The following is a 25301-nucleotide window of genomic DNA, read 5'->3' as shown; positions in this document are numbered from 1 at the left end:
CCCCCCCGGCTCGTCGCAATACGCTCTTCCCCCTCCCTCTCAAGCAGGAAAAGAGGGCGGCGGTTGAAAACCAACGACGGATCTTCGTGCTTGATATCCCGGACTACGCGGAGGAGTAGGCGCTGCCGTGTTGCTCTGCGCACCCGCACCCATATTCGCACTCGCAGCGGCCGAGGCGACGAGCTTAGCGTGCAGAGCTGATTCGTCCAGAGTGTGCGTCTGTCCGTTCTGTTGAAGCGTTGATGCAGATCTCGATCTTGGATAAGGATTGGGCGAAGAATCATCGATGGCAGCGAAGCGTCCATAAGACCCGTCTCGACCTTCTGCGCTTGACCACGTCATGTCTTGCTGCGCTGATGCCGATGGACGGCGCATATGTGCCCCTCGACTCTCTACCGGCGTCTGTTGAGGTGTGTTGGCAGGCGCATGAGCAGGTCCAGGACTAGCAATAGACATTGCGCTCTCGCTCGTCATGTTCGATCCCGGACTAAAACCATGATCGTGATGTGTGGAAGTGGATGTAGAAGTGGCCACGCTGGAAGCTAGCGATGTTGCTGGAAAGGGCGAAAAGGCAGCCAAGGAATGAGGTGAATAGTTGGTCGTCGATGCGGATGCTGGAGATGCGCCCATCTTTGCCATGCTATGCCGTCCCGTACCGGTGCCGGACGTGGATGGATGTCCCGCTGTTGCTGCTGCTGCTGCCCTACTGTATGACCCATTGGAGCTGGTATGACCAAAGCCAAAGGCGCGATGAGCGGTGCTCGAGCTGGGAATGCGCATACCTGGTGAAGAAGCAGATGACATGCCCGCTGTGCCATGCTCGTATGCAGGGTAGCTACCGCCGACCCGGCCGGGGACGCCGTATCCATACATGTACGATGCTGAAGAGTGTGCAGCGCCAGCTGCACTTCCATTAGATGATTGATGATGATGTTGATAATGAGAGTGCGGCTGTTGATGCTCGGGAGCACCTCCGTTTGGCGTGTCCACACCTTCCATGCCCATCACATCATCATCACCATCATCCAACGCAGCCGTAAGAGTGTGAGAGTGCTGCGCATTCCCACCCGCGTTCCTGCCAATCGCGCTACTGCTCTCCGCGTAGTCCATATCCAAACTACCTCCGCTACCATCCCCGGCATGTCCAGCTCTACTGCTACCACCAGGACCAAGAGCGTGCTCGCCTAATGTCCGCCGTAGCTCTTCCCTCATGGCCACCAGATCCGAACCGCGATCTCCGGCTGAAAAGCCATTCTGCATCGAGCCGATCAGATCGTCCAAGTTGAGCGCCATGATGAAGGGAAGAAGGGCTGGGGGGTGGGTGAGTTTGAAGACAAATGTGTGGGCGGCAATGTGCCGAGACAGCCAGCTGATGTGCTGGAGGGGATTGAGTCTGGATTGGTGTGAGTGGCCTGCACGCCTCTGCGTGCGGTCTGTCTGAACACAAAGTTGCAGGCCGTGCGCTGAATGCAGAACGCAAAAGACGTCGAATGTCTAGACGGTGACGAGAGACCTACAAGGTGTGGTGTGCAGAGTGATAGGATGGAAGAGCGGACGTTGTGGGGATGCGTGCGTGCGCGCGTGTGTGTGTGTGTGTGGCGAGGAGGGAGGGAAAGAAAGCCGATGAGGGGGAGGGTGCACGATTGTTATGTGTGTGAAAGCTGCTTGCTCGATCGGAATCCGATGGGATTACAGTCGTGAGTCGTCAGTCGTCAGTCGTGAGTCGTGAGTCGTCGGTATGCCCACCTACAACTCGCTCGCCCGCGCTCGCCCGCTCGCCCCGTCGGCCGCGGCTGCTCGTTGTGGCTGCTTTCGGCTTTGTGGGGTTGTGCAGTCAAATGGCAGGGCCAAGGTAGCGAAGCGCGCAGCACTTGTGATGACTGCATGGCAAGGCACATAGCCGGTATATACCGGTATATACTCTGACTGTACCGTACGCGACGCGCGGATGCACGCACAAACGCACACACACGCACACATGCACACAAGAAGATGATCTCCCCGCTCCCGCTCTCCGGTCACAGCATGCAGCTACATATATAGGCGTTGCTTGGTGCGTAATGTGCTGCAGTCTGAGTATAGGTACAGCATACATGTAAGTTAGCCTCGTAGGAGTGTGCAGCAATAACAAGCAGGAGCAGCAGGACATCGAGCTCGGGTACGGCGGCGGTTATATGGCGGTTATATGCTGTATATAGCTGCATGCTTCTATATATTCAAGATTAGATCGAGTCGAGACTCTTCTGACTCTTTCATTAGGGACCAAGGCTTGCGCATACGGTGGAGATGCTGCAGGCAGCTGCTGCGCCCTTATGGAGATGTACAGTATATGCATCAGCAGCTAGCATGCACCTATACACCTCGTAGCCTCCGCGCGGGTCCGGGACAACCTGAGCTTGAGCTGAATTCAGCGCGGCCAGGCGTCTGCATGTTGCTGCTGCTGCATGCTGATCATGACGCTGATGGTCGAGCGCGGAAGCGCAGCAGTGAATCACGAATAAAGACGTCCCGATCCAGCACCGCACTCTTGACTTTTCCTTACCTACAGTCGTGAGTCACGAGTAGTTGTGGGGTGTGCAGCACGTCGTAGCAAAAGGAGCTGTTAGCTGCTCGAGACTGTCAGGCAAGGAGATGAGAGAGTCTGAGTGTGACTCAACACATACTCTTCTGTAAATCTTACTGCGACGATCTCGATAAGACGCGCGGTCGGCAACCAGCATACAGCATCATACTGTATGATCTGATGGTGCAGAGATCACACGACTCGGATCGCCAAAGGATCGATCGCGTGCACGGCTTTGAGGGACTCGTGCCGTGTCGTATTATGTGCACTGTACCGGTACCGTACTACTGACAAGCAGCAGCAGGCACGCATCACGGCGAGTCGACATGCAGCAGCGTGAATCGCCGGGGTCCGGAGCGCGGGCCCGACTTGGAGTTGTGTGATATGCGATGACGAAGCTCGCGACCCGCGACTCCTCTTCTTCTTCTTCTTCTTCTTCTTCTCGAGCGTGACTGCTGCTGGTCATGTGCAAGCGCGTGCGCTCCTTCCCTCGTCTTGCTGATGATTTGTTGCGCGCGACTTGAGCCAAACAATCACATCGCAACGCTGATCCCAGCCAGGCCGTTGTAGCGGCGCCCCGGTCTGATGCTGAATCCACGCGTACGATTGAAAGTTGATGCTGCGCGTGCCTGATGATTGATGCGTATAAGATGCTGCACTCACGATCGAGACTTGATCGCCTGTCCTCAGCGATGAAGCAGCATCAGCACAGGTCTCTTGAGTCCCTTGAGTCTGATGCATCCCCTCCGCGCTTTCCCGCACCCACATCAGCTTTCCACCCATGCTGCATACCGGACCGGTACAGCAGCAGTCAATCTCCATCCGTGCACACTGCGGGCCACCGGCCATTCATACTACTCGTGACTGTATTTTCGCATCACAATTAAGAAGCTGCTGTTCTTGCCGGGGCGTAGTGGCCGCGGTAAGACTGCATGCCGGTCTTGCTTTATATGACGGTACACCTCTTGAACCCGCGTACTCTATCTGCTTCAGATTCGTGCGATTGACAAATCACGAATGCCATGAGCGCACCTCGTGGAGCGCAGCCATGGACTCGATTGGAATCACGAATCAGTCACAACAGTGTGTCATGAATGCACAGCCATGCACTGCAAAAAGGTGTCACCGACGACGAGCAATATGGTCGGGCAGTGGCACACCTCACGGATTTCCGATGCACACGCACAACGGTCTTAAAGCCTCACTCACGGCTCACTCAAGAAGTCCGCCCATGCAGCAAGGAAGTCGAGCCTCGATGAAGCGTGTTTCACGTTTGGAAAGTTCTGGCCACACTATAGCCGCACTGTCTAACGAACGACGATCACACATACACAACAGACAAGCACACTTTCGCTCGGTGTAGCAGCATCGATCAGATCCCGCGCCAAGTCGAATGAGGACCGGACCGAGTGAAAGGGCCGTGCCGGGGGGCGGATCATGTCGGCAGCGAATCGAGGGTGCTGGACCGGTTCGCTGAGTCGCGATCGAATCTGCCGTACAGTGCACTGCGCGACCGACAGCGAGCGCACGATGCGTGAGGGACGCGGGACAAGGAATGCGGTGTGTGTGTGTCGGAGGGTCGGGTCGGGTCGATGCTGCGAGGTGTGAGGTACGTTGACATTTGCACCTTCTTTCTAAAGTCTCACCAGAAGAGGCCTCGGTATCGCAGGCTCGCTCCATCCGCTTCGTCGCCTACCCTCCGACTCTTGCCGCGCATCCGCATCTCTCTCACTCTCTCTCTCTCTCTGTGTGTGTTTCCCATCCGTTATGCCGCGTCTTGGCTCCGGATGCAGCATCACCTGCAGGCGTCGTCCCAACCAGCGAGTTCAAGCTTACCTGAGCTCCTTTGCAAGGTAAAGACCTGCGATGCATTCCGGACGAGATCATGCTGCATCGAACCAGTCCATCCAGTACCCTGTCTGCCGTCTCCGAAGGTGCGTGCGGATGAAAAGCGCTGACTATACCTTGCAGCGGAGTGAGCTCGAGCAGTTGAACCAGCGATCTCTTGCGAGGTGCAAAGGCGAGCGCAGGCGGAGGGTCAAAGGTGGAGGAGGCATGGCCTGCTTCGTGCAGGGTTCTAGTGGTTTAGGATCGCAGTCTTGCGGGAACGTGTGATTGCGACGATACCCACCCTGACAGGCCCCTCACTCACCCAGCACCGAGCCAAGTTTGGGGAGCACGACCAGGCTCTGACCTGCTGAGCGTTCGTGCAAGCCGGCGTTTCCGATCAGGAGCACCTCCTGCCGGCGCATGAGTGCAGGTAGCGCTGAGCATGCTTGGATAATGGTAGCCAGCAGCATGATCCATGCAAGCTGACGGGTTGTCCTGAAAGGGCGCATGCTGTGAGACGCGCTTCCCTCCGGGATGGTCGCCTGCGAATGATGAGGGAGGGTGTATGCAAAGGCGACCAGCGCCCGAAGATGGTACGAAAAGTCCGAGGAAAGTCGAACAAGTCAAGGTGCGAAGGGTGAGTGGTGTTGAGCGCGTTGTGAGGACGAGGAGGCAAGTGAAGAAAAGATGGGGGGAAAACAGCTTTTCGAGGACCATCTTGCTCGCACGTCATCGTCTCACACGATCGATGCGCATGCACGGCCAAGCAAGCAAGGACCCAGACATGCCCTTGTCTGCGTCAAAATACAGCAGCATGGAGTGGCGCTCGAGTGGCGCAGTGGCAATCGTGGATGCGAATAAGAGACTTGGAAAGCTCTGCGCGGCGGGAGAGAGGGGAATGGAAGGAGATGCATGGGCGCGCTGGACCGCTTTATGCTTTTTGGGCGCCCGCGTGCACACCTATACGCTGCAATATACGCCAACAGCTGATTGAGATCACGATCGAGGAGACAATAAAGACGACGTGGACCGACGGCGCAATCCCGAGCGTCGACGTTCGCCGAATCCAGTCCTTGGAGCGGCTGGGTGATAAGATAGGCCTTTGAAGCGCATACATTCACCAGCATTCGCCCGTCAGGCATCATCGCGTCTTCTTGACAATAACGTATGATGCATCATCGCCATGGCTGAAGAGGGAGACGATCGCGATCGATCGAGCTCAGCGACGCCTATGCCGCGTATACGCTGGCGACTCCGTCCGCCGCCGTCGCGCCACTTGATTGGCAGGCACTCTTTCAATCTGACTCGTGACTGCGACTGCTGTAGCGATCGCCAAATCGAGCTTGTCCTGACGTCGAAGGAGCCACCGCTTGAAATTGTGACGCGACACGGTTTCCACGATCGTGGAAGGCTGGCTGACGATCGAGTGGCATGGCATGTATGCGACCAGATCATTCACATTCACAATGAGTCGTGAGTGGCGGCATCACATATATCATAAACATCGTGATCGTGACTCACGCACCACTCACTGATTTGCAGGATGCATCGAATCGCTGCCAATCACTCTTGAATAAGATGCTGCGCTGCGCTCGATGCGCTTCGGCAACTCGTGTGAGCCGGGTTGCCGATGCGGGGGCAAAGGGAGCATCATCAGCAGGCAGGGCAGGGCGCGTGCATATATGCTGCCGCTTCTTTTCGCGCGCGGTGCTACACAACACGCGCGGTCGGTATGGTGCGGGGTGGAAGAAGCATCATCGGCAGGCAGGCAGGCAGGCAGGCAGGCAGGCAGGCAGGCAGCAAGCAGCGTGTGCCATGATGCAGGCGCTGCCGGGTGATGAACCTGCAATAATCGTGAATTAAAGCTCGCATATCATTTTGATTTCCCTTTCCTTCGACTACTACCTGCCACTTGCTGTGATCCCTGCGCTGCCTTTCCTTCTCGTCATTCCAGATAGTCGCCACACATCCTCATCCTCCTCACCCTCCTCATCCTCCTCACCCTCCTCATCCTCCTCATCCTCCTCATCCTCCTCATCCTCCTCATCCTCCTCATCATCATGTCCCCCCAGAACGTTCCTCGAGCTGTACGCCTAGCAAGCTCATCGCGCACGTCGTTCAAGTGTGCGCTTCCCGCTCAGCTTGGCGCTTCTCGAAGATGCATCAGCTCCACTGCCCACGTCAGGGGTAACGAATCGCAGGACCCATCGCTTGTGGCGAGCGGTGGCGAATTCAACATGACCAGTCAGTCCTCTCGTGCCGCAGTGTGCGCCTTTTTGTCTCCCCATCGTTCTGTTTCGACTGACGTCTTTCTTCTTCTCCGCACACCTACTTCGCGATGCCATCCCTCGCCAGAGTTCTCTCCTTTCAGTTGGGAAGATCCGATGAGGGTGGAGGACAATCTGAGCGAAGAGGAAATCTCCATCAGGGACAATGCGAGAGCGTTTTGCCAGGAGCAGCTTCTCCCTAAAGTGACAGAGATGTACAGAAACGAAGGTCAGTCTAGTAGCGCGCGGTCGTGAGCGGTCATGAGATGGGCCGGGCATGGTGAGCTGACATTTCTTGATCTGGGCGTTTGCGTGCGCACGGTTGTAGTATGGGACCCCACCATTTTGCCCGGATTGGGAGAGATGGGCTTGCTGGGTCCCACAATTGACGGATACGGCTGCGCAGGCGTCAACAACGTTTCTTACGGCCTCATCACGCGCGAGCTGGAGAGGGTGGATTCGGGCTACAGATCCATCATGTCCGTCCAATCTTCCCTCTGCATGGGTGCCATCAACCAGTTCGGCACCGATTCTCAAAAGGAAAAGTTCTTGCCTCGAATGGCAAAGGGCGAATTGGTGGGATGCTTTGGATTGACGGAACCCAATCATGGCAGCGACCCCAGCGGCATGGAAACGGTCGTGGAGGATGATGGCGATGGTCATTTTGTGCTCAATGGCAGCAAGACTTGGATCAGTAGCAGTCCTTACGCGTGAGTGCTGAGCAGCAGCCCAGACCGGCTTTCGATTGCTTCTGCAGCCGCTCGATGACTCTGACGTGCGTTCCATGCTTTCCTTAAGCGACGTCGCCATCATCTGGGCACGTGCAAAATGGGACAACCAGGTGCGCGGCTTTCTCGTAGAGAAGGGCACCAAAGGCTTCAGCTGTCCACCCATCAAGAACAAATTGATGCTTCGAGCTTCTGTCACCGGCTCCATCTTTCTGGACAATGTGCGAGTCAAAGCTTCCGACTCTTTCTTATCGCGCGCAAAGCCTGGTCTTGGCGCTCCCTTCGAGTGCCTCAACTCTGCTAGATTCGGCATTACGTGGGGAGCCATCGGAGCGCTGGAAGCATGCATCGCAGAATCGAGGCAGTATGCTCTGGACAGGAAACAATTCAACAAGCCCTTGGCAGGCTTCCAATTGCAGCAAAAGAAGATTGCGGATGCGAGCACGGAAGCTAGTTTGGGTCTGCTGGCCAGCTTGCAGCTGGGCAGGGCAAAGGATGCTGGAACATGGAGCCCGGAAATGGTGAGCTTGGTCAAGCGCAACAATTGCGGCAAAGCTGTGGAGCATGCCAGGAAGCTGGCGGAAATTTTTGGGTGAGCGACGCGATGCGGACTGTCGAGTGTCCCGGCTGCGGACAATGGTCGACGTGCATGCTCATCTGTTGGACCCCTTTTCTCGCGTGCAGAGGTAACGCGGCTTCGGACGAGTACCACATCGGTCGACACATGGCCAATCTGCACGTCGTCAACACGTACGAGGGCACGTATGGTAAGTCTCGACTTTCACCGTCGTCGCTCCAATCAGTGACCTCTCGCTCGCTCACCACTCCGCTGACTCTTCTCCTTGCGATGCGCACAGATATCCATGGTCTCATTCTTGGAAAGGGCTTGACCGGCGTTGCCGCCTTTGCATGATAGCGTGTAGCCGAGTGCTGCATCCGCACATCCACATCGATCGACCTCTCTTCTTCACTCGTCACCTCACGCAAGCCCCATTCTGCTCGACCTTCCAAAAAAAGACAACTCTACAACGGTATCATGAGCATTGCAATCAAAGTGTCTTTCTTCTGGGCTCGTACGGGATCAATGACGAGAGACAAAGATCTGATTGACCCGATTGAGGTGCGCTCTGCTGGGTGTCCACTCTGGCGCTATCTGCGTCACCCACTGCGTCCTCCTCTGAGCTTCTCGTTTTGTCAGGCGCACATCTTTGATCAAGGCGCGCAAACTTTCGACGGTGAGCGATGGAGGAGGAGGAGGAGGAGGGGGATTGGCTTGGTGGACGCTGCTGCTCTCTACGCAAGGCTTTCTCCCGCTTTGCTCGTGGGCAACATCCACGAATCGCCTCGTCGTCGACTTTGCTGATGCAGCGAAAGATTCTTGCTCTTGCTCTCGCTCTCGCTTCGCCTCGACCATGGACGCATCCCGCTCCCGCTGCTGAAGGTGCAAGACGTGCGCCCTCACTTCACGTCGAAGAAGCCGCGCTTCGTCGTGTGCGACCAGCATGACGGCGATCGCCAATGCTGCAGGAAGAGAAGATCCTCGACTTCCAGTGATCAGCATGGCGCGCCGCTCTGAACAAGTCTCGCTTATCACTTCCACCTTTGCATCTGGTACATCGATCCGAGTCTGAGCTTGTTGAACAAGGTACGGCAAAGCGAGCGCCTTGGCATAATTGGGAAATGGGGGGGGGGGGGGGGGGGGGGGGGGGGCGGTCAGCAACAGAGGGATGCAGCGAGGGCTTGCGACGTACAAGAGTTGATGCGGCATGGGGGCGCGGCATGAACCGAGCAACTCACAACGGCGCTCATGAGACCATGAGCAAAAGCGCCTACTCCCTTTTTACCTGCCTTCCATCCCAGATTGACCTGCCGCCGGCGCGCAGACGGTGCAGAGCCTAAACTCGGCTCGGCGCGATCCGTGCCGTCGCCAAACGTTTCAGCCGATGAGGCAGACCTGGAAGTGTGTAGAATGAGCGCAAAGCGCGCAAAGTTCATCGTCTGCTCCGGCGCATCTTCTCCTATCCAGATCCCGCTCGCAGGAATTTCGACAGGACGAGCCGAGCGCTCCTCGCTTCGGTCTACCCTCGCCGCATGCTCCTCAAGCTCCTCCTCCTCCTCCTCCTCATCTTTGAGACGAGCAAATGCTTGTCTGCATGCCACATTCCTCGCGGTCTGGTCTGCACATGTAGCATAGATTTCATCCACCTCCTCCAAGATTCTCTCTGGGTCTTTCCAAAAGACGGAGGGGGTGAGACCCAAAGACCAGGATTCTTCGTCGTCGCCGCTTCCTTGTACGTATGTGAAAGTCTCCGATGCTTCTGATTCGGCAGACATTGTCACTGTGCTGGATGCTGATGAGGGTAGCACCACCGGACGAGGAACATGCGTCTCTGTTTCCGCTGCCACCAAATGCGACTCGTCGTCGTCATCGCCGACGCCGACGCCAGACTTCTTCCTCTTGCGGGTGCGCGGCAAATGTGATTCTTGGCCAGGAGCGTTCGCGTGCAAAGATGCGGAGACACAAATAACAGGCACGATGTTGTGATCTTTGGTCGCTCGCCTGAAAGCTTCGAGCTCCGAGGTAAGCGATGAGAATTCGTCGGTCTCTACGCTCTCCTGAGCTGCTTCGCCCAAAGTGGATGGCGTAATAAAGAATGGCACGAGAGGCGCCTCTAATCGAGCAACTTGAATTGCAGATGACTGCGATCGACCCACATGAAGTATTAGCTCTGCTCGCACGACAGGAAAGGGCCTCGTCACTCACCAGCAGCTTCTCGGCCCAGTCATGCAGTCGAGACTCGATATCCGCATGCTCTTGCGGCGAGACGGCTGAGAGGTATGTCCGCAGCGATGCGAGCGGATGCCTCTCAGCCCGCTGCTGCTCTTGCGAGTGATGCGAGGTTGTTTGACGTTGCAGCTCCATGCGCGGCACGCCATGACGTCTGAAAGAGGCTTCGTTGAGCACGGCGCACCAGATGGGCAAAGTCTTGCTGAGCGCATCAGGCAAGATCTTGCCTCTTCTCGTCGAATCGACGCATACAGCGCCTCCCTTTTCAAGCGTCAGCTTCAAGAAAGCCAAGTTGGGTCTCTTTAGACTGAAATCCCAGGTGTTGAGATGGCCGTCGGTGGATTTAAAGTAGGTCGGCGGCACGCAGCAGCAGCAGCAGCAGCAGCAGCGGGAGAGGTGTGGCGAGACGTACCACGCGCCGCAACGCAGATTGGGAATGAGGGGCAGGTGGGAAAAGTGAAGAGAGTGGAGTTGCTGTGTGAAGCGAATGTCTAAAAGGATAGAGTGCAGCCTGTTTCGAACATCCCGCTCGACGGAGCGGTGCTGCTTGCGAGCATCCAATATGCGCGGCGGCGTCTCTTCTTGCATTATTCGTGATTGCCCATGCATCCATCCATCCGCGCTTGCGTCTTGTCTTGCTTCTTTCGCTCGTGACTCTCCCTCCTGCCGGACCTGGTCTGATGCGATGGATGGATGGATGGATCGTCCTCAGTAGTCCTTTTGGAATTTCTTGGAGCGAATGACTTCCTCGGTTCTCTTTTCATCGCTCATGGTCAAACAATATCCCTTCGTCTGGCTACACGACCGGCCTCCTGCCTAGCGACATTCTTCATTCTGGTATTCGGATTTGGATCCAGATCTTGCGTCCAACGCACGTTCGCATGCCAGCGATTGGGTCCGATGATCCAATTCGATCCAATCCAGCTGACGTGACGTCTTGGCCGTGCGATGATCTATCTGACAATTGACTCTTGACTGCTATTCTCCCATCAGTTCATGCTTTGGTGAAGCTGAATCAGGAAAGCGTGCGGCTTGAAAACCCTTTAATTTGACTTGTGTAGCAATCAAGTCAAGCGAATTGAATTCAAAACAAGAATCAGCCGGCATGCAAACACGACACGACACGCCTTCACAAGCAACCCTTCGGCATCGGTCACGTGTGGCCGACGTTCGCGCATAGAGCGGGGTTCACGTGATTGTGGCACGATCGATGCCGCGGGGAGCGAGGCGAGCGCACAAGAGCAAGATGCTTGCATGGCTCCTTCCAACTTGCTCGACTCGTGACTCTTCGCCTGACCACCACCAACATCCATCCCTAGGTGACTGCTGCACGCAGCTCAGTGACTGGTCTTTGCAGTGCTTTGCCAGCATCTACAATTGTTGAACTTCAACTCAAGTCAATCGCCAGGCTTCCTTGGCTCGCATTTCCGTCCATTGAAGCGAAAAAAAGGAAGAAACAAGAACCAAATTTGCCTGAATCCCTCGATTCTTTCAACAAACGGCAATCCGCCTTTGCTTGCCAAGGCTCGCGGTTCCCAAGTTGCCGCCGACTACTACCTTGAAGGCTTGCCGTGCTCGCGCCTTGAGGGGAAAGAAAGAGACGCGCCGGTATACACGCATCATCGAGGCACTGTCGCCACGATGGGCAAGCACTACTGCGATTACTGCGACGTGTACCTCACGCACGATTCGACCTCAGGTGAGCTTTGATGCATCACATAACTCTCTTCCCCATCGCAAGAGCGCATCCATTTCCCCCCTCCCCCCCAACCCACTCACCTTTCCCCCTTCATCACTCCATTTTCCCCCGCATTTCGCCGCGCAGTCCGTAAAGCGCACAATTCGGGCAGAAACCATATGCAAAATGTGAGGGATTATTATCAGGGATTGGACCCTGCCAAAGTGCAAGGGATCTTGGCGGACGTGACCAGAGCGTACGAAGATGTGGGATTGACCAGACCTACGGAGGCGATGGGTGGGATGGGATCCGCTTCGGGCGGAGGAGGATTTGGAGGTGGAGGTGAGTGCATGCTACGATGGGGAATGCGTGCATACATGCACGCATGCCTGCTCCTCTGAGCATTTTGCAAGTCACGCCTTCACTCTATCTGACGCTCGCGTTACTTCTGATATATCAGGCTATCGACCCCCTTTCAGACCGCCTATGGGTCCGGGCGGGCCGAACGGTTACGGTCCACCTGGCGGAGGGTACGGCTACCGACCTCCAGGCGGTCCAGGTCCCGGCGGTCCAGGTCCTCCAGGAGGACAGTTCGGTCCACCACCAGGCTACGGTCGACCTCCACCAGGCATGGGTATGGGCGTAGGCGGTCCGTCGGGAGGACCTCCTCCGATGGGTATGCATGGTCAAGGACCGCCTTCGGGACCTCCTCCGCTTGGGATGGCTAGACCTCCTCCCAACTTTGGTCCCCCGCCCGGATTTGGAAGGTAGCCGAATTGCTGGCGAAATAGATACGAGGGAAGCTGAAAGAAGGACGAGCAACACGGCAAGGCATCAGCAGCGAGGGCAGGTGGTTTTGGAATGGAGTGTCGATGCTCGTGTCGGAGGGTCCTGATCGCAATCTTTGTGCGGATTGAGCACGTGATTGGAGGCAGCATCGGTTGGTCAAGAGCAAAAGAAGAAGTGTCGGAACAGGAGGCATTGTACGAGGTCGAATGCGGCACCCCGACGTCAAGTTTGCATTCTCGAACGGACTGGATGCACGGTGAGAAGACCGGTTTGGCACAGTCGCCACACTCCCTCGGACACTTGCTCAGCGATGATCAACCAGATCCACCAGGAGCAGCATAGCCTAGCGCTCACACCTTGCCCAGACGCTCCCTTTGTCCAGCCTGATCAAACACATCTTACCCAATGTAATAACAAGAGGCGCCGTCCGCACAGCTTCGTGAGGCAACCAATGCTTTCTCAGCATCTCGATCCTACACTGCTCGGCGTGTTGGTTTATGCATTCGTGTCGATTTCAGAGGGTCATCTGATTTTTTTTTTGGTCTATCACGATGCATGCTCTGCAAAGAACGAATCCTGCTTGTACGCTGACCAGGCTGGTCTATCCAGCGATCGAAGTCCAACCTGCTTATCCGTCTCGATATCTTCTATCAAAGCTTCTGCAAGGTCCAAAGGATTGGCTGAGCATCTGTCAGCATGCACGTGACGACGGCCTACCTCTTGGTCTCTTGTTGGAGATGGGGGCAGGGGGCAGGGGGGGCAAAAGCACGACCCCCGCCCCCTCTCCCAAAACGCAGACGAGAACGCACCTCGGCTGACGTAGTTGAATTCTGGTCGAATGTAACCCAGCACGACGACCTTCATGTGCTTGCCGTAAAAGTCGTGTTGGAATTCGTGCATGATGTGCACCTCCTGCAATGCCCCCACACCAGACAGGATGAGTGAGACGAGGCAAGCGATACGATACGCTTGTCGAGACGGAGATGCGCGTCCCCTAGAACACATCGCCCTTGCACAGGACGAGCGCGCCATCCCCCCCGCGCATCGCCCGCATCGCCCCAACTCACAGCAGTCTTTTGCTCATTCTTGTAAAAAGGATTCCAACCTACGCTCATCACCATGGGCCAAACTCCTCCGTCCTTCGCACCGCCAGTCTCAGCGTCAAGATCGACGCTGGCGTAGCCGAAGTACACGCCGGTCTCTGTCAGCTTGCTGGGCGGGTCGAATACGCTGGAAGGCAGATTGGCTAGGGTCGTAACGAGGAAGGGGAGGGGGGGGGGGGGGAATGAGAGAGCGTGCGTTGAGAGGGAGGAGAAAGAGTTAGCATGCTGCAAGGCAACGCTGGGGGGGAGCATGATACTGATTGGGGGATGTGTGTGTGTGTTGCCATCACCACTGCTATTGAACCCAGCGGCGCGCAACTTTGAGGCATCTGGCCCGCGTCGTTGCGTTCGTTTGAACGTTCAGAACAAAGCGCATACACGCGCATCTCCCGCAAGCGAATGCGAAGAAGAACTTGTCAGAGGTGAGGCACCAGCTTCCCAGCTTTGTAACGTGCCAGCATATTTCTCCCCCTCCCCTTCCCCCTCCCCCCTTATACGAATCGCCAATCAAGGCAGCCCAACGAAAAGGTGAGGAGCGGAGACTGACCTGTAGCGCACCCAAGCTCCTTTCCACCCCTTCCGAATCCCTTTTGCACATCTCCTCGCAGGTAGATCGGATAAGTCTTGCCCTGTTCGTGAGACAATCCCGCATCGTCTCCGATCACGGATGGTCGCGTTCGTCTAGCTTCGGCATAGGCAGCGGGCGTGGGTGCGGGCGCGGGTGCGGGTGAGGAGGAAGTCTGACTGTCGGATGGGCCCGAAGTGGATGTCGTTGCGGATGTGGCCATGACGAAACACCAATTTCACCCCCTGCACTGTGCTCAAGGTGGCGAGGGCGAGAGAGGGGTGGAGTAGAGTTAAGGATATGAACACTCGTGATTTCAAACTCTAACTTTCACACTCCACTTGGACTCTCGATCTGGACTGATGATGAGAGACAAGATCCGCTCGACGCACGAAGTCGTGAGCGATGCAATCACGTGAATATGGCGAATGTGGCCGATAGGTGTAGCGCTGTAAGGAGTCGAGTAAGCTGACTCAGAACTGAACTCTGACTCGACTTTGCCTGAGCAACTCTAACGAAATCCGTATATCCGTGGAAGGAAGCGCGGGTGCAAAGGTGGAGTGCGCGAGTCAAGTCATGAGTCGCAATCAACGGTCACGTGAGCGTCCAGTAGGCCACCCTAAATGTCAAGCTACGCGCAGGTGCGCCCGAGCGCGCCTGCCCTGTGCAGAGTCCCACGGATTCACTCGTGACTCCACTTGAGATGGCAGCTGATGCGCGTCACGAGGTGTGCTTGCGATTCAGCAGCAACGACGCAGCGGCACCACACCAACCACACCACCATCTTATTTGCGGCAGGCGCCCACAGCGAATCTCCGATACTGCTCGACATATCTGCTTCGATCCGCTAGGGAAGTATCGGTAACCGCTCGCGTGAAGATCGACCAATTAGGATTCCGGCCTTGATCTTGGAGGCGAACCTTCGCTTACGCGAGAGCTGGCTGCCATGGTGAGTCCGAGTATGGCGAGGCTGCAGTGCGTGAAGGGGTCGCCAGATAAAGCTGCGAGGTGCAAGGGAAGCTCACTTGCTCACTGCTTTGCCGGCACGCTGTCTTGTCGCGCAGTCGAGCAGCAAGACGACGAAGGAGGCGGCTATTCGTCAGCTTCGTCAGATCACCAATGCTACTCAACCCGATGCTCAGAGGTTGTTGAAAGCGAACGGATACAGGATCGAAGCTGCTGTAGATGCGTTCTATGCGGATGATGCGGCTATGAGCAATGCTGCCAAAGCGGCGGGAGGAGGGGTTAAAGGGGAAAAGGAGAGCAAAGAGAAGCTGGGAAAGCTCTTCGATCAGTACAAGGGTGAGCGCATCAAATCCGAGACACTTGCCGAGAAGCGCACAGCAGCGATCAGAGAGCGTTGTTGACACCCCGCTTACTGCTGCATGCAGACGAAGATGGACCGGATGTGAGCATCGAGGGAGCGATGAGCATGTGTGAAGATCTCTCCCTCTCCCCGGAAGATGCGGTAATGCTTCCGCTCTCCTTCTACCTTCGATCTCCGAGCATGGGACATTACACTCGCGACGCATACATAGAGGGCTGGAGGACGTTGGATGGAGCGGATACGGTTGCCAAGCAAAAGCAACTGCTGCCCAAGCTGAGGGAGGAGTTGGAAAAGGATGCTGAAGTCAGAGGCGCGCTAGCGAGCGAGGGCAAGGGCGGACTGTTTGCGAGAGTGTACGATTGGGTGTATGCGTACGCCAGAGATGAGGGTCAAAAGAGCTTGAGTGAGTCAGGTAGACTGCGAACCGTAACGTGCGGTGTGGCTGGTCGAGCCCCATCAGGCTTGTCGCACGTAGGACGATGTAGCCTGACAAGCTTCCTGCGCATCACATTTACAGAGCTAGACACCGCCATCGCGTTCTGGAGACTGCTTTTGCCAATTTCGCCATCGTACGCACGAGAGGGTTCATCTGGTCGCTTCACTGCCAGGCAGTTGGACTTGTGGGAAAAGTACTTGACCAATGAGACGGGGGGTCGCGCCATTAGCAAGGATACTTGGACACTCGTGAGTCGATATAAGGTGGATTCGGCGCAGCTGGCGGCGGTCGCATATGGGAGACCGGCGAGCACGCCAAGCTGCTGGTCACTTCCACCGGCAGAAGCTGATCTGATCACTCTTCATCGCACCACTTTAGTTCCTCGACTTTACCAAAGAAATCGATGCAGATTTTAAAGAACACGACTTTGATGGTGAGCTGCGAGGATGCTCTCTCTCCATACCCCAGCTAGCGCAAGTCGAAGGGAGCTGAAGTTGCCATCTGCTCTTCTCCTCTCAGCGGCATGGCCCTCGGTCATCGACGACTTTGTGACTTGGGCGCTCGATCAGCCAAAGAGCGACGCCATGGACACGAGCTGAAACAATCGAACTCTACAACGATAGCAGAATGCTTCCTCAGCACACGAGTCACAGGAAAAATGTCATGAATTGTGCACACATCGAATGACCGGCGCGAGCCTCGAACAGCTGGTGCTGCGCGCAGCTGTCAGCGTCGAACTTGTCCTGCAGAGCCGCTTTGCGCAAGTGGTTGATGCGGCAAAAGGCAGTTCAGAAAGGATCAAGGTGCATTATCATTATAGTGAGGCAGTGGAGGGAGCTCGGAGTATTGCACGAAAATATACAGTGACTCGCTGACTAGGCACGGCGGAGGAAATGTACGGCTATGGTCTCATGTTCGTGTACGGAGAGGTCACATTTCGACCGAATTCGAGGTAGTCACTAGCAGGCGATGAAGTGGAGAGGATCAGCAAAGACGTCACTCCTTGATCCCAGTTCGACAGCAGCGGGCGCACTCACGGATCATCATAGAGCGAGGAAGAAGCTCCAAGCTTCGGAATATCGAGAGCCCACGTGGTGCTCATGCCCATGGCCGCGTGAAAGATGAGGTGGCAATGCAACAACCACACGCCCAAGTCCATGTGCTGAATCTTTGTCCTGAGCACCGTCCAGCCTCCTGAAGAGTGCGCTGGCAGCACCACTTTTGGATCGGCAGTCGTCTCGCCTGGACCTGGCCAGACGGTGGAAGTGTCGCGCGGAATGGGGTCAGACCATTGCCCGTTCGAGCGCGCCTGTGCAAGGGCCTCTGCGCTAAAGTTTCCAGGTCCAGAGGCGAGCGTCCAGTGCTTGTCTGCACCAGACAGGCCAGAATGTGATGCTCAGCAAAAAAGAACCGAGGCAGGCGCGCAACAACCGCTCGGACGCTCGACTCGACTCACCACCGTGTTTGTGCCAAGTGTGGATTTCGGTCTGACCGCTGGCCATACTTCCGTTGTTGATGATGACAACGTCGATCACCTCGCCCGGCTTGGCCACCCATACTTGTGCGAGAGGATCAAAGCCTTTGGGATGTTTGTTATCCGAAGTGGTAAAGGCGCGATTCCACGAAGGCGCTTCTCTCAAGCGCTTGTAGAGCTGAATGAGGTACGGTACCTTGGTCGCCATACGCCCAATCGGCTGATCCGCACCCTCGACGTACCATACGTCGTTTTGGGTCCAGCGAGAGTAGTTGCCCATCGATCCCAAGATGTTGATCTGCTGAGCATTCAAAATCACTCTTCTAGAGACTTCGGAATCGCTAGGCATGCGATCTTGATGGCTGCTGGGCTCCTTGAGCGGCGCCAGAGATCCGGAAATCCAGCCAAACGTCGAGTTGGGCAGCATCCTCTCGGTACTGTTGATCGGAGCCGGGGTAGGCTGGGGCTGCGCAAGCACCTTGTCGACGTCGCTGGGATCCGAACCGGATTCGAAGATTGGCATACGTATATGAGCTTCGCGTTCGAGCCGCGCCTCTGCGCACACAGTATCACTCACCAAGATGGATAGGCTAGCAAGCCCCAGCCAAAGGTGCCCGGGTTGCGCCACTGACTCTCGAGGCGAATCCAGTAGCAGCCTCCAGAGCCGTCTTGCTCCACGGCTTCTTTGGTCTTGCCGTGCACTAGTGTCGAGTAACGCTGTCCAGGTCCGATCTCAATGTCGGGCACCTCGAGAGATTTGGTGTAAGTGCCGTCGGCTTCTATGATGCGCTGCTTGTGGTTGGCGATGGCGACTTTCTGCATGCGATCATGAGACCACGTGGTGAGCCAAAGAAAGGGCTTTGTTGACATGAAAAGAAACTGGCACCAGCGACTCACGGTGTACATGACGGATTGCGCGCCGATCCAGCGAAGCCTGATCGTCTTGCCATGACCGAGATGGACGATCTCTGGTCTTTTGCCAGCGTTCCGAGGCGCGTCTTTGCAGTCGAGCTGATAAGTCGAAGCTAGGGTCTGATTGCAGGGTGCGCTGCTCAGTGCTTTTCCGTTGAGCAAGAGCGCCTTTGCGCTTCCTGGCCACTTGAATGGCTGGCCAAGCAGACCCTGAAGGAGCTCTTCTTGTGGCTGGTAGTAGTAATCTGCCAGGATCAAGGGCTTGTCCAAGTCGTATTTGTATGGAGGTTCTTTACCATCTTCCACGATGAAAGCACCATGAGCTGTGGTTTGCTGCAAATCGACGTGCGGATGGTAGTAGTAGGTGCCCTTGTCTCGAAGCTTTATGCCGTACTCGAACCACGTGTTGGGCGGGATGGGCCATTGCGTGACCATCGGCACGCCGTCCGAGATGGGTGTCATGGATTGCGTGAGACCGTGCCAGTGCTGCAGGCGAGCAAGAAGCATATCGTAAGTGAGCGGCGCTCGTGTGCGAACGTCCCAATGCGGACGCATCCTCACCATTGTTGTGTTCCAAGTGGACATTTTGTTGGTGACTCTGATCACAAGGACTGTTGAGTGCAAGGAAGAGACAGGCGCGGTCAGGTCATCCCATCTCTTGCGCGCGTCGGAAGGGTGCCTATGGCTTACAATCTCCTTTCTTGAACCTGCAGCATGGAGCGGATGCAGATGAGCTGGGAGGTCTACACAGCGATTGATAAGTGCTCGAGCGATGGCTCACCGAAGGACGGGACCAGGCGATGTGCCATTGACAACGGGTTCGCCAGGGACCGGCTGACCGTCAGCCCAGAGCGTAGTTTGCGAAACCTCCAAAAAGACGCGTTTCACGTTGGACGCATCCTCTGGAGGTATCGTGAATCTGGCCCTCAGATCCACCCCTTGCTTGACCGTAGCCGCTCGAGATGGCGCCGAGGAGAGGCAGAGAAGCACTGCCAAAAGGCACGATGCGTGCAGAAGGAGCCGCGTGGACAGCATGGTGGGAGGAGCAGCAGGTACTGACCCGCTGACAGCTGACCTCGGTTCTTGACTGAACGGCACACGAAAGCGGTCGAGGTTAGTGAGCAGGGCGATAGAAAGACATGCACACGCGGGGAGAGGAGCGGGAGGACGAGTACGGTGATGTTCGGGGCCGTATTTGCACGGTGGGAGCAGCAAAGGCGCCCCTTATAAACGAGCCATCTCGAGACTGCGGTATAGGCGGTTGCGGACCTGAGCTCGGGCGCAGACACCGGACCCCATGCAGTGCAGGTCCCCCACCTCATCTGACCGAGCAAAATGCGCGCTCTCAAAAGAAAGACGATAGAGTAGCTGGCTGGCTGGCTGGCTGGCTGACCAAATCTGTCGAGGGCTAAAATTGCTCACCTTGCGTAGCTTTCGATGTTTGCGCAAGCGCGGCGAGAAAGTGTCAATCAAGACTGCGTCGATGGCGTCTTGATTCACGATTGGGAGAGCGATCATCAATCGCAATCTGAATCTTCATGCCCCTTCGTCATCTGTCTTCATGCACCGGTCCGAGGAGTCAGAGTCGGGCGTTCTTGATCGTGCCTTCCCGTCCCGTCCCGTCCGTATGCTGCACCGCCTTGATCGGCCCTTCACAGCGACTGGCCCGCGTACCTATCTATGGACATTCGTATGAGACGACGAGTCTTGAGTGCACACTGTGCACATGGTAGACACTCGCACTGATCCGGCTTCACGTAACCGACGGTTTGGGTCAATCGCGGTAGACAAACGCCGATACGTGTGCGCTCGTGCGTGCAATACGTCCTGGCTGCCTTGCTGAAACCTTGGTCAAGCAGCACTCACACTCAGCACATGCTGCTGAAGCGCATGAACGAGAGGCTGAGTCGCTTTCATTCATGCGGCGTTCCTGCGCCTTGTCAAAGCAGCGTAGCAGTCATAGTAGCTAGTAGACGGCGGATGCAGTCACAAAGGTGGCAGGCAGCAGGTTCCTTGGCCCAAGACTGTTTGAGCGCCTTGCAAGTCATCAATCATCAATCAGCACGTCGCAGTCGTGAGTGAGTACGGTAAATGAAGTCTCATGCAAACGCCGGTCTTCTCATCATTGCGCTAGCTTCAGCCCCGATGCTTGTCCATGTATACTGCAACAACAGATGCAGTAAGTGAATCTTTCAGAGGCATGATCCGACGAGTCAGCGTGGTGAATCGCAAGTCGCCGAGGCAGAGCCCATCAGATCAGATCAGCCCCATCCCGCTCAACGTCTCAGTATGCTGGGTGAGCACGCTGCCCTGACCCGAATAGCTTGCGGTCCCGCGACTATAGCGCTGTTGTGCTTCAGCCGTTACGAGTACCACGCATTAAAGACGCACCTCACTCGTGACTGCTCTCGACTTCTCACCGTCACGACGACCGCGTCTGCATGAGCACTGCGATTCGTGAGTCTGATGTTTAATTCAAATTGTGACTGGTGCCTCCTTTGAACTGCGTGCGGGACGCGCTGAGATGCATGAGACATCAATCACTAATGCAAAAGGGAGACTGCATGGCGATGCGAATCGTCGCTCAGGGATCTCAGCAAGTTTCAGGAGAAACGCCGACGTTCATGAGGCTCGTGAGCGAGTATATATGCGCGACGGTGACTGCTAGCTGCTGCATGGCCTTCGCTGACTGATTCAAACTTGAGCTTTGCGTCCAGGAGCGTCATCAAAAGAGACGAGGCATTTGGCTCAGTCAGAGATGAGCACACAGAGGCAGCATTCACGTGATTAGGGGTTCTACCGAATTGAGGGGGCTGGTGCGCTCGTGACGTGGAGTGTGGGGCCCAGCAACAGTCTCGAGTCGGAGCTTGGGTGATGAGGTGGCATCGCAGCAGCATGTGCGGGCAGCAGCAGCACGTATCCCTATCGAACTATCACTCTAACTCGTCTCAAGCGCCATGCGCCGCCGCCACAGCTTGCCTTGCCTTGTTGAATCCGGCGTCGAATGAAACCGTGGTACGTACAGGCATGATGGCGGGTGCATGGCATCAGCAATCGACAGAGGCTCCAGGGCCGCTGTCTGTGTGCTGTACGGTCACCGCAGTACATCAGCTGCAACCTCACGCGCGGCCCGCCGAAAGCGCATCGCAGTCACGAGGCCCATGCAGAGAACTCGAGATCGCGATCTGGACTTTGCTGCTGCTGCTGCTGGTCGAGTGAGAGTGAGATATGGGCCACGCCCTTGGTGCTCTGGCGCAAGCAGCGGCGCGTGTGGCGCTCATATCGTGTATGTCTCAGCATAGACGCTGACGCGTATAGTCGCTCGATCGCCCGCGTGGCCCCGGGGACCGAAGGCGCACGCGCGCCCGCGTACCCAGAGCCGCGGCGCCTCACCGCCAAAATTTGCGCTTAATTGCGATCCGCGCGCGCGCACGCGCGCGCTCGGATGTTTTGGCTGCTGCTGCTGCTGCTGCTGCTGAATGCTCTCGCAGCACCGTAGTGAGTCGCCGCGTGCACCCTAATTGCACGGCCGCGGCGACCCGAGTTGACCTCTGCGCGCGCGCTGGCATGGCGTCCATTGTGATAATTGCTCCCAGATGCACGTCGGGCGCGGCACTATGTATCCTGGACGCACACCGATGCTCCGCCCTCCTTCCCTACCACGACAGTCTCTCGACCAGTTCTCGACTCATCGCGAGGAAAAAACCGCTCCCCTACCTAAACTAACTCGCCAAACGCAGTCTGCGCCTGCTGACCAGCATCAGCAGCAGCCAGCACCTCCCCCCGTACATTCCCCTGTCGCTTTCGCCTCCCCTTCTGCTCAATTCACTTTGCCCAGCCCGGTACCGTACCGGTATATCGTACACGTACGCTCTCTCGCCACCGGCACACCCACCAAGCTGCCCTACAGCAGCACCCTTACTCGCCAAACCTGCTTGCTGCCCCTGCCCGTACACTCATACATCCGCCGCTGCCTCACGGTACAGTCGTGAGCACAGCACCGCACCGCACCGCATCGCACCGCACCGCCCGTGCCCTTCGCATCGCACCTTTGGCAGCCCGCCTCGCAACGCCCTTTGCTTGCTCATCTAACGCAACAGCTATAGGCGCAGCTCCTGCTGTTTAGGTGAGTCTGATTGCAAGACCGCGTACGCCTCCCCCCCTCTCCTTCTCCCTTTTCTCTCCTGTGCTCCTTTGCTGCCGTTATCGCACACCATCCGCGACTAGGCACGAGTGATCTTGTTGAGTGGTCTCGAGCTTTGCCTCGACTTGCCCATGGCAGGAGGCGGAAGAAGCACATACACACATCGTCCACTTTCACGCATCGCACCACTCAGATGGGTCATTGATTGCGCGAGCGTATGACACATGTGCTTCTTCAGCCTCCGCTCGGCATTTCGTGTCGCTCGTCAGATGCTTGCAACCAAGTCGCGAATGATGAGCGTACCGGGTCATTTTGCTTGCCTAGCTCCGCTTTTTCCCCACTCGTGACTCCGTGTCAGCCGGCCGCCATTGCTGTCCACGTTTGGGTGCATCAGACCGCCTTTAGATCGAGCTGATCGCGCTCGCTCTTTGCGGACCCTCTACTTTTGCCTGGGCACCATCGCTGACATTCTGCCGTCCTGTTCACTTTCCCTGATCCCACCATGCTGTTTGATCGTCTGCGCGCGTGCCTGTTGACAACTCTGTCACGCACGCGGACCTCGTCTTTCATCTCGCTTCCTCGTCCTGCTGCTCGCTCTCGTGACATTTGCCTTGGACATGCGTGCTCCTGCACCATCGTCGTCTCCTGCCTTTCCTGGCGGGATCGGTCGCTTCGCTTGACAACGCTTCCATGTGCGCCTGCTTTGCTTTGCTCCGCGATGGTTGCGCGCTGCTCGATCTCCTCTTCCTCAGTCATAGCGCGGTCTGATCTCGCGAGGGTACGACAGTGGACAGAACTTAAACCACGCATTCTGCCGGGCTGCAGCTCAGCGCTTGTAGGGCCTTCCGTGACGGACCTGACTGTGAGTACTATTTGCACGTCTCGAGATGCATGTCAAAGCAAGTGCCCGTCTTCGTTCCCGCCTTGCCTCCTGGTCGACACGATCCGTCCACTCGTTGCGGTCTCGAAGCCCTTGGCTGCGATTGCGCGTCAGCGCATATTTGCAATCAAGTGAGACGCCCCAAGCGCAAGAAGCAGTTGCGACTGCTGTTTTGCCTTGCTGGGCTCTCTTGCAAAGGGAGATCGCAGCTTGTTTACATGAAGTCGATCAGCCACGCGGTCCGAGCTCTCACACAATCGGCACTTGGTGCCTGGTCGTTGCTCGGAGCCTCTGCGAATGCTTCCCGGGCATGGGCTTGTGGATTGGCACTGAGAGCTGCTCTGAAAGGGCCATCCACGATGGTCACATTGCATTGCTGCAGCAGTCAAGTGTTTGCGTCCTCTGGCAGCCACGGCGGATGGTCCCCGCTGCACTCATCAGCACAGCAGGCGTCCGAGGTCATCTGCGCAATCCAGACTTGACGTTGGCTGCCAGAGTCAGAGTCGTGCTCCCATCCACTTCTGCCATGATCGGACCCGAGCAGTGCGGGCTTGCCCCGGATGATTCGTCACTGCTTGCAAAAGCCTCTTCATCCTCATCGAGAAAGTCGAACCACTTTTGCGAATCTCCCTCGACCACCACGTCGTGCCCGGCTCGTAGAGCTCTCGTCCATCGCCTCCGGCTCCATCAGCGCGTAATGGCTTCTCCAGCGCTACGAGTCTCCTCTGTCTGGCCTTGCCCTGGTTCAAGACAGACATTCGCGAGACACTTCACGCTTTCGCGAGACACTTCACGCTTTGCCCTCGGAGGTCAAGCCTCCAAGATCCATCTGGCTTGTGGTTACGCAGTTTTGGTGCCGCATCATCGCACCGCTCTCATGCCACAAGATGGCTATCTGCAACGGACTGGATGGCTTTGACGCCACCGAGATGATGCCTCTGCTGACGCTCATCTTTCTCACTGGTTGGGCGATCTGGAAACAGAGCCGGACCATAACAAGCCGTCGCAGGTCTCGCATTTGGCCTGCAAAGCATTTCAGTCAAGTATCTGCTTGACCTCTCGCAACGACCTCAAAGTCTGTCGCGAGCACATCAACTCGGAGATAGCCTCGATCTGATGTGAGTACCACGCTGCTGAGCGAGCGGCACATGTGCCGCAACGAGGCGCCGGCTCGCCTTCGGCGCATCGGCCGATGCGTTCGGGCCACAGCGCTTGTGGCCCAGCAGCGCGCTCGAGCGCGCGCGCAGGGCCATAAGGAGTGTGCATGAAGGAAAGCGCGAGGCGCAGGCGCATCCGCATTTTGAAAAGGGACGCGCTACACAGACGCCGCGCCTCACAACGCAGCTTGCCACCATTTCTGCTCCTCAGCGCGCGCATCGCGTCGCGACCGACGTGCCTTGCTGACAGAGACGCGCCTCCTTCCCCCTTCCCCCACAACCACACACGCACGCTCGCACGCACGCACGCCCGCCCGCACGCGCACTTTCTCTCAAATCGCTCTCCGCCTCCACGCCCAACTTTTGTCTCATTTGGCTCCGGTCATTACTGCACACCCTTTTGGTACTCATTCATCTTCTCGCGCGGCGGTCTCTCCTCCAGTCGATGGAGCCAGTTCCCTCGCCAATCCAAGCCGCTGCTCACGCCCAGCAACGCAGAATGCAGCACGCATCCAACACTGGAAGTACCGGCTACGGCCATCATCAGTACAACACCGCTGGACAAGATCAGTCGCATCAACAGTACTTCAACCCAGCCATGGTAAGCGTCTTGACGCGTGACTGACGCGTTTCTCGTGAGTATGCGTGCTCACCCCCCCC

At 56.8% G+C, this 25301-nt stretch overlaps 12 protein-coding genes across 12 annotated transcripts in view; 6 read left to right on the top strand and 6 right to left on the bottom strand.

Annotated features, from left to right (window-relative positions):
• On the bottom strand, positions 1-1519 carry IE81DRAFT_173441 (hypothetical protein). Its single transcript, XM_025510649.1, has one exon. The coding sequence runs from the start codon at positions 1291-1293 to the stop codon at positions 40-42; it is 1254 nt and encodes a 417-aa protein (XP_025368634.1). The 5' UTR covers positions 1294-1519; the 3' UTR covers positions 1-39.
• A 2589-nt stretch (positions 1520-4108) lies between these two features.
• Positions 4109-5016, bottom strand: IE81DRAFT_173399 (hypothetical protein). Its single transcript, XM_025510648.1, has 2 exons — positions 4716-5016; positions 4109-4623 (listed from the first exon to the last, which is right to left on the bottom strand). Exons 1-2 carry the CDS (start codon positions 4900-4902, stop codon positions 4292-4294), a joined length of 519 nt encoding a protein of 172 aa, XP_025368633.1. The 5' UTR covers positions 4903-5016; the 3' UTR covers positions 4109-4291.
• A 1282-nt stretch (positions 5017-6298) lies between these two features.
• IE81DRAFT_324460 (acyl-CoA dehydrogenase NM domain-like protein) lies at positions 6299-8458 on the top strand. Its single transcript, XM_025514236.1, has 6 exons — positions 6299-6637; positions 6749-6889; positions 6989-7370; positions 7459-7980; positions 8073-8155; positions 8246-8458. Exons 1-6 carry the CDS (start codon positions 6454-6456, stop codon positions 8299-8301), a joined length of 1368 nt encoding a protein of 455 aa, XP_025368632.1. The 5' UTR covers positions 6299-6453; the 3' UTR covers positions 8302-8458.
• Positions 8459-8587: 129 nt separating this feature from the next.
• IE81DRAFT_173377 (initiator tRNA phosphoribosyl transferase) lies at positions 8588-11219 on the bottom strand. The gene is made up of 3 exons (XM_025510647.1): positions 10153-11219; positions 9140-10088; positions 8588-9051 (listed from the first exon to the last, which is right to left on the bottom strand). The coding sequence occupies exons 1-3, from the start codon at positions 10783-10785 to the stop codon at positions 8852-8854; spliced, it is 1782 nt and encodes a 593-aa protein (XP_025368631.1). The 5' UTR covers positions 10786-11219; the 3' UTR covers positions 8588-8851.
• Positions 11220-11817: 598 nt separating this feature from the next.
• IE81DRAFT_334866 (zf-U1-domain-containing protein) lies at positions 11818-12625 on the top strand (the record flags this gene model as incomplete). The annotated part of the gene is made up of 3 exons (XM_025515432.1): positions 11818-11875; positions 12002-12196; positions 12315-12625. The coding sequence occupies 3 exons, from the start codon at positions 11818-11820 to the stop codon at positions 12623-12625; spliced, it is 564 nt and encodes a 187-aa protein (XP_025368630.1).
• Positions 12626-13019: 394 nt separating this feature from the next.
• On the bottom strand, positions 13020-14859 carry IE81DRAFT_315027 (riboflavin kinase). The gene is made up of 4 exons (XM_025512522.1): positions 14294-14859; positions 13711-13889; positions 13453-13555; positions 13020-13302 (listed from the first exon to the last, which is right to left on the bottom strand). The coding sequence occupies exons 1-4, from the start codon at positions 14532-14534 to the stop codon at positions 13190-13192; spliced, it is 636 nt and encodes a 211-aa protein (XP_025368629.1). The 5' UTR covers positions 14535-14859; the 3' UTR covers positions 13020-13189.
• Positions 14860-15378: 519 nt separating this feature from the next.
• On the top strand, positions 15379-16673 carry IE81DRAFT_291777 (DUF298-domain-containing protein; the record flags this gene model as incomplete). Its single annotated transcript, XM_025511919.1, has 5 exons — positions 15379-15613; positions 15634-16041; positions 16156-16322; positions 16453-16507; positions 16594-16673. Coding segments are annotated over 5 exons (945 nt in total), but the record flags the coding sequence as incomplete, so codon positions are not given.
• Positions 16674-16876: 203 nt separating this feature from the next.
• IE81DRAFT_315021 (L-ascorbate oxidase) lies at positions 16877-19495 on the bottom strand (the record flags this gene model as incomplete). The annotated part of the gene is made up of 8 exons (XM_025512521.1): positions 16877-17033; positions 17112-17442; positions 17531-18039; positions 18126-18364; positions 18446-18946; positions 19022-19071; positions 19151-19167; positions 19242-19495. The coding sequence occupies 8 exons, from the start codon at positions 19493-19495 to the stop codon at positions 16976-16978; spliced, it is 1959 nt and encodes a 652-aa protein (XP_025368627.1). The 3' UTR covers positions 16877-16975.
• Positions 19496-21950: 2455 nt separating this feature from the next.
• IE81DRAFT_173099 (hypothetical protein) lies at positions 21951-22590 on the top strand. The gene has a single exon (XM_025510643.1). The coding sequence runs from the start codon at positions 22057-22059 to the stop codon at positions 22450-22452; it is 396 nt and encodes a 131-aa protein (XP_025368626.1). The 5' UTR covers positions 21951-22056; the 3' UTR covers positions 22453-22590.
• Positions 22591-23227: 637 nt separating this feature from the next.
• IE81DRAFT_173150 (hypothetical protein) lies at positions 23228-24578 on the top strand. The gene has a single exon (XM_025510646.1). The coding sequence runs from the start codon at positions 23492-23494 to the stop codon at positions 24401-24403; it is 912 nt and encodes a 303-aa protein (XP_025368625.1). The 5' UTR covers positions 23228-23491; the 3' UTR covers positions 24404-24578.
• IE81DRAFT_173107 (hypothetical protein) lies at positions 24462-24974 on the bottom strand. Its single transcript, XM_025510644.1, has one exon. The coding sequence runs from the start codon at positions 24859-24861 to the stop codon at positions 24520-24522; it is 342 nt and encodes a 113-aa protein (XP_025368624.1). The 5' UTR covers positions 24862-24974; the 3' UTR covers positions 24462-24519.
• IE81DRAFT_173127 (hypothetical protein) overlaps positions 24975-25301 on the top strand; it is a 2072-nt gene continuing 1745 nt past the window's right edge. The window contains exon 1 of the mRNA XM_025510645.1: positions 24975-25242. Coding sequence (XP_025368623.1) covers positions 25087-25242 — 156 coding nt within the window. The 5' untranslated portion in view covers positions 24975-25086. The remainder of the gene's footprint in view (positions 25243-25301) is intronic.

This window comes from Ceraceosorus guamensis, assembly GCF_003144195.1.
Source record: "Ceraceosorus guamensis strain MCA 4658 unplaced genomic scaffold IE81scaffold_42, whole genome shotgun sequence".
Classification (NCBI taxonomy): domain Eukaryota; kingdom Fungi; phylum Basidiomycota; class Exobasidiomycetes; order Ceraceosorales; family Ceraceosoraceae; genus Ceraceosorus; species Ceraceosorus guamensis.
Note: the sequence above shows the minus strand (reverse complement) of the source record. Positions and strands in the feature narration are given on the sequence as shown.